Here is a 6,924-nt window from a genome sequence, read left to right as displayed (position 1 = left end):
GTCTCTCTCTCTCTCTCTCTCTCTTTGTGCCACACGTGCATGAGGTTTCTTTGGGTGGTGGCGATGCTTGTCCATCTTGTCCCGACAGCTTGTCCGGTATGAACTTACTTATGAAGGAATGGTAAAAAATGCTATGCTTACTAGACAGTATATCAAAATGTGCATCTTCCTGTTTATGACACTATTACTCTTATCATGGTATTGCAATGTTTTCTATTAGCATCCCTTTTCTTGATTAACGATTTTGTATGTTTCTTTTTATACTGACATACAGGAGATTGGGACTCTCACAACTCTTACTGAGCTTGACCTCTCCAACAACAATATACCATCACTTCCTCCTCAGCTAGTAAGATCTGTTCCCTAAAGATTAAGCTCTGTGGAGCAAGTAATTTTGGTATTTTTAACTAAAAATGAAAAAAAAAAAAAAAAGAACCTGTTGGAACCTGGAATCAACCCTGGAACCTGTGACATGGTAGGTGTCAGGTTCTTGGTTTTAACGGGTAGATTCCAGGTTCCAAAAAATAAGGAACTTGTACTCGAGGGTGGGTTCCAGGTTCCAAGCGGAACCTATAAGGAACCGGGAATTGCTCACCCCTAAGTGGAATGGTCTCACGTCCCTGTCTAAGGAGAAAATTTTCAAGCGGTGTGAGCGCCATGTCATCTGCTGTCGTAACACTCTTACTTAAAATCTCTCTCTACTCACTTGAATTTTCCAGATTTCTCTCTCTCCTTGTGGAAGAAGACAGAGAACGAGTTACACTTCCATTGTTTCCTTCTCAGCGCATCCCGCCCCTTCCGCCTCCGCCTCCCAAAAGCCTCGCCGGTCATCTACCTCTAGCACGTCGCCTCCTCCAAGACTAGCTGGTTCCCGACTCCCTTTGCCTCCGACTGTTCCCAACGCGGAGATCGTGCATAAGGTTTGTGCTCGTTGGTCTCTTGGCGACTTCTGGGCCTCCGTCCGATTGCCTCCCTCCGACGAACTTGTCATCAACTCCGAACTCCGAGCCGCTGCCGCCACCGCCACCAATGGCGTCTTTTGTCTCTGGCATCTGCTCGTCTTCCCCCTCCCTCAGGCTGAAGACGCCACCAGCCTCCGCCACGAAGCCGTCCGCCTCCGCCGCGAAGCCGTGCGCCTCCAGCAGGACGGAGGCGGCCTCGGTCTCATTCCCGAGCGGCGCCAGGCTCCCCGCTGTTGACCGGGTGTTGTCCCTGTCGCTGGTCCGATCGGTTGCGAGGGAGATCTCAGCGGACCTGGGCAGGGCAGACGGCGCGGCTAGAGGGCTGGAGAAGGATTCCCGCTCGCTGTGGATGAGGTACGTGGATTGGCTGCACCAGCACCGGAGCTAGGGCTTTTCCTTGGACGTGAGCCGAATCGGGTTCACGGACGAGTTTGCAGAGGAGATGGAGCCTCAGTTCCAAGCCATGTTCAAGACGATGGAGGAGCTGGAGAAGGGCGAGATTGCAATCCTGGCCCAGATGAGGGCTGCATGGTCGGGCACTACTGGTTGAGGAAGTTGGAACTCGCGCCGGCCCGGTTCTTGAAGGCGCGGATTGAGAGCACGCTCAATGCCGTCTGCAATTTCGCTGCCGATGTGGTCAGCAGTAAGGTCAGTTCTGGAATTCCAGTCGTTGTTGCTCTCCGTGTGGTAAGAGAGTTTGTAGTTCCTGTGTTCCTTTTTTTTTTTTTTTTTTTTTTTGGGAATTGGTTTGCCGTCATAGATGCTTGTGTCAGTTTTCTGGTAAATGCCAGGATTGTCCTAGTCGCTCGAGGACGCGTGAGCCGAGGATAAATTGAATTGTTTCCTGGTCGAAGAGATGGAGAGCTCGTTTACGTATTATTCACTTGATCGTGCATGGAAATTTCCGACTCTGAGACGCAGTAATTTCAAAATTTTCTTCAGATTTTCCGATTAATGTCAGCATGAAATTCAGTTTTTGATCGTTGGTTTTCTTTTAGTGTGCTTAGCTGATTGCATTGGACATGGACAGATTGATTGACTTGATTATGTTTGATGCTTAATTTGCATATTAAGCCCCCTCTTACTTCTCCCGTGGATCGCCTTTCTCGAGTACTTTCAGTTGGAATCGGAGGTTCAGCTCTTGGGCCACGGTCTGTTGCAGAGGCATTGGCTCCCGATAATCCTCTATTGAAGTGTCGAAGACCAGAGTGTCCATCCTCCTCTCGCAATCTACCCTTCAGGTATTCAGCTTCATGGAATGTGCTGCTCTTTTAACGTTTTATACCTTCATTGATCTATCCATTTAACTCGTACAGTCGATGCACATTGCACTGTTGATAGTGGAGGTCAGCACGGCCCTTTTTCATTCAGTTGGGCACCGAACCAAACAAACTGCATTAATACGGTTTACCAAACCAAACCAAACTATGTTCTTTTTGGTAACTTTTACTCCATACTATTTTTCAATGCAAGTTGAGCTGCTCACTTTCTTTGGTTTTATTGGCAAATTGTGCGGCAAGCCAGACTCTGTTTTTCTGCTTAGCGCATTGCTTCCCCCTCAACAAAAAAGAGTCCCTCTAAAATCTATGGCATGGACAAATACGTGCGGTATTTGGTGGTTTAAATCAGCACCTAACCTAGCTTTTCACCGTATGTCATTTTCTATTGTCTTTATTGGGAAGCAGCCTTCCAGGAGTTGGTATTGCTCTATGCTGAAGAAGTGGACGAAACTGATGTTCAAGGTGAATCTGAGTTCAAATCATTGGATGTATAGATCTATGAGAGAATCCCTATTTCAGCTTTGCCATTAAATTCCTTATGATATCTGACATTACCATGTTTGTCGTTTATTTAATTTTTCCACATGAATCGATGAGCTCTAAACTTCTAGAATTGAATTCGCTGCATTTTTTTACAATTGATTAGGATATCTTTCCTCACAAAGTATCATTCTGTATCATGGACACGGTACGTAGAAGATCTACTCTCATCATGTCTATTCTCAGCATGTCCCGGATGAACTTCTTTTATACTTCTCTGATTTATTTCTTCCTTCAATGAAGTAGTTTAGAGTTTAATAAAGAATGTGATCTATCTAAATTACTTCCATTCGCATCATCTACAGTTTCATGTTTAATTTCCAGAATCAAAATTTACTACCCGTTTTATCGCATTTCAAGTAACTTCAATGGTTAATTGTAATAATAATAGAAAAAATTTCGTGGTTAATCACATTTGAATTAAAGCGAGGTGCTGAGGATGTACATCCACTGGATAAGAAGACCTTAAATCCCAGTACTCATTTCAAATTGTTAAGTTGCTCAACATTTGACGCTCATAATAATCTTTTAATATCAGGGAAAGGTGTTGAGAGATGAGAATATGAGCCCCAAATCTATTATTTGATACTCCTGATAATTGCTGAGTTGTAGGTGGCTTATGGACACATAAAAGAGTTACATATTGCTCTACGACTTTAGTACTGGCTTGTTGTTGACTACGTATTATTGTTTGTCATCTAATATTCGTGAAATTAGTTGGAGAGTTTGGATTAGCAGTGCACATCAAGTCCAGTTCAAGGCAAGAACCAGGCAGAGCCATCCTAATCAAAGTCCGTTTCAGGTCAATTCTCAAAAAAATTGGTCCACTTCTCGATAATGAAACCGTAGAGTCAGCCTTTATCTGGTTTGGCTCCCAGTTCTTATACTAAAACCATCTATTGGAGAGTTTTCTGATTATGTTAGCATGAAATTCGGTTTTGGATCGTTGGTTTTCTTTTAGTGTGCTTAGCTGATTGCACCGGACATGGACGAATTGATTGACTTGATTATGTTTGACGCTTATTTTGCAGATTAAGCTCCCTCCTACTTCTCCCATGGATCGCTTTACTAAGTACTTTCAGTTGGAATCGGAGGTTCAGCTCTTGGGCCACAGTTTGTTGCAGAGGCATTGGCTTCCGATAATTCTCCATTGGAGGTATCTTCAGACATTGTAGATAAGTTGGTGGTGGCTTGTTTGTCTTTGTCGTTTCTTGCCTTTTCAACTGGTTAAAATTATTTCTCAAGTCTTGGCAACTCTTCCCTCAAGTGAGCAGTTCTCTTAATGGTATTCTTCCTACTTGGATTAGTCGTGATGTCATTCCATTTCGGGCTTTTCGTTGCAAGTTCATCACTGTAGATATGAGAATGATCCTACTACTTCCCTGTATTCTTCTTGCTCACATTTCTCCTCCATTATTTGGAGCAAGTGTATATGCTGCTTGATTCACTTATGTGCAATGTAAAAAGATCTACTTTGGTTATTAAACTGTACTTAGGTCTTTGGTCTTTGTCTTTTGATTCAGTATTTGAAAAGCATTAGTAAATTTTGATTTTGCACATCAGATTTAAGTAAAGGTAGAAGCTATGGATGAATGTCCAGTTATAAGTCTCAGTACATTGGGTGAATACCTGTGTTAGCGATTTTTTGACTTTTAACAGATTGAATGATGTCTTGATTTTACTTTTGGTAGATTAGATTCATTGACAACACAGATCTGGCTGGAATTGACCATCAAATTGCGTAGCTTGGTACTGAGCTGGCTTCTACCCTATTAATTGTGATATTAAAGGTGCCTGCATGTATTTGGTTTTGTGATCTCTCCTTTATGCAGATTAGAAGAATATATAGTAATTCATTGTTATTTCCCGTCGTACAGAGTGGTGGTACTCCAGAAATTTGAGATGGCTTATTGGAAGTACATAAGGCCTTTCATGAAGTGGGATTGGAATTTGCAAAACGGGTTTTGGTCCCAGTTTTTTTTTCCCCTGCCTATAGAAGTTTCACCGACAAGTTGTTGAGTTTCATGTTTTCTTTAAAGATACTAACTAGAGCAAAGTTGACAACTAATTATTACCTTCTCGTGATGCTCAAGGGCTATGAGCTTTTGAATATCAGACTTATCCTTTTTATTGCGAAGAAATTAGTTGATCTTGGTTGATGTGCTCATGTGGTTTTCAGAGAATAAATTCCATGGCCTTTCTATTGTTGTTGCACATACTACTACAACAACAACAACAACAACAACAAGAATAATAATAATAATAATAATAATAATAATAATAATAATAATAATAATAATAATAATAATAATAATAATAATAATAATAATAATAATAAATCCAACACCCTGTTGATTTCTTTTCTGATTGAGCATTTTCTTTTGGGCAAGCTTCCAGATGTCTCGGTTTGAACTCTATTTTGGTGCATGTATATTATAATTAGGATTATCCAGTTTAATGGCTTTTTAAAGTCATTATTGCTAACGAGGCTTAGTCAGTTTGTTAGTCTTGCATGGAAAAATTATTGCTTGTGATGTATAACAAAATCTTGGGTAACTGGATTTCTTCATTTATATGTCATTCTGATGGTGCACTTGCATGAAGTTATGTCAAAATTAATCTTTTTGATTGTCTACTTAAGTGAAATTTTGGCACCTTCAATTTTGCAGATATTGCATTGATCACTGTTTTTCCAATTTTGAGTGCTGGGTGTTGCCATAACACGAGAACTTCTTGTTGGACAATACTGCCCGGATTGAGGGCTGGTTGGCTAGAGATCCAATGCTTGACTGGATGGGAGGCAAAACATCTGAAATGTCTGTAGTTTGTCTACTTTCAACAGCCCTTCAAGTTCGTAAGCCTAACTTCTAATCTCATTGTGGTTATATTCTGATTGGACTCAGAGCATATTCATTAGTGACTCCAACTTCAGGGGATTGATATCAGAGAAATGCTTGCTGGCGCATCCTGATGGATGAGGCAACTAGGACGAATGTGGTAAGATTGCTGTCAACTAATGTTATTTGGTGTTTCTTCGGAACATTCTGTTATTACCTAAGTCCAGTAAAGGAATTAGTTTCGGTATCAGTGGGACAACTTATGGTGTAAATCCCTGCTCTGTGTGTAGTACTCAGGATTCTGCATGTGCACTTTTATGATGTAGGAAGCTGGGTTGCCAGAATGAACTAAGTACGGTTGAGATATCAGTCTTGATTATAGATAGCTAATCAGGCATTCAAGGATGTCAGCTAACAAGTTGAACAGTTGTCTCTGATAGTATACATTGTGATGTATGCAAGAGTAACTTGTGAACTTATATGCAGCAGAATTGTCACTCGTATCCCGGCATTATGCACTGAGAAGATTTTGTAGTGTATGTGCTATAGGATGTCACCCAATATAATTCATTGTAAACTAGAATGTAGATGATCCATTTGATCCATTTAGGCTCATGACTGGCAATTCCAATTGTTGTTGCTGAGTTGCTTCAAGGCATGTTCATTTCCAGTTGCTGATGCACGCTACAGTGAATCAAAGTACAGCCTTTTGGTTTCATGCACTTTGATTTGTGCCTTCTCTTGTTGCCTGCTTGTAGTATCAAATTCACTAGCAATTCGAATCCTTGTTCAGGATGCAAAGTAAATCTGCAATGCAAGTCAGGGAGAGGATTCTGTTTCCTTGTCCAGGATATCCGTTATTGTAGGTTGTCTGAAAACAAACAATAGATACGTTCATTTGGGGGCCGTTAGCATATCCACACTGTTTGCATTCATAGATTGTAATTCCTTTGCCTGCTTGCAGTATTAAATCTGGCAGCAAATAAAATTCTCTTTAAGGATACAGCCCAATGTAAGTCTAGGAATTAATTCTGTTTCCTTGTCCAAGACATTGCTAACTTGTATGTTGTGTTAGAAGAAGATCCACAGAAACATTGACGTAGGGACTGTAGATTAACTTGGCATGTCCACACTGTTTGTGCTTCCTAGATTGTAAATCCTTTCGCAAGTAACTTATCATTGTACTACTTTCGTCAAATAATCACAAACATAAATGTCAAGGCCTGTTTGGGGTGGCTGTGAGTTTTAGCTTGCCTTTTCGGTTTTAGCTGTGGGTTTGAGTTTTTGGCTTTAGCTTTGACTTTA

General features: G+C 41.1%; 1 protein-coding gene across 4 annotated transcripts; it reads left to right on the top strand.

Moving 5' to 3' along the window:
* The first annotated feature begins 1,683 nt into the window (after positions 1-1,683).
* Positions 1,684-6,337, top strand: LOC104444709. 4 transcript variants are annotated; one of them, XR_005550891.1, is made up of 7 exons: positions 1,684-2,203; positions 2,648-2,930; positions 3,500-3,584; positions 3,814-3,938; positions 4,474-4,572; positions 4,660-4,743; positions 5,452-6,337. XR_005550891.1 is itself a non-coding variant. In XM_010058443.3 (4 exons), the coding sequence occupies exons 1-3, from the start codon at positions 2,282-2,284 to the stop codon at positions 4,556-4,558; spliced, it is 633 nt and encodes a 210-aa protein (XP_010056745.2). In that variant the 5' UTR covers positions 2,213-2,281; the 3' UTR covers positions 4,559-4,572; positions 4,660-5,004. The 4 variants fall into 4 exon arrangements, 2 of the variants coding, with proteins under 2 accessions (XP_010056745.2, XP_039168058.1); XR_005550892.1 differs by lacking the exon at positions 1,684-2,203 and having other exon boundaries at positions 2,213-2,704; XM_010058443.3 differs by lacking the exons at positions 1,684-2,203; positions 3,500-3,584; positions 5,452-6,337 and having other exon boundaries at positions 2,213-2,704; positions 4,660-5,004.
* Positions 6,338-6,924: the final 587 nt, after the last annotated feature.

The sequence above is a fragment of the Eucalyptus grandis genome, chromosome 5 (genome assembly GCF_016545825.1).
Source record: "Eucalyptus grandis isolate ANBG69807.140 chromosome 5, ASM1654582v1, whole genome shotgun sequence".
Lineage (NCBI taxonomy): Eukaryota > Viridiplantae > Streptophyta > Magnoliopsida > Myrtales > Myrtaceae > Eucalyptus > Eucalyptus grandis.
The sequence above is the reverse complement of the archived record's forward strand: the minus strand, read 5'-3'. Positions and strand labels throughout refer to the sequence as shown.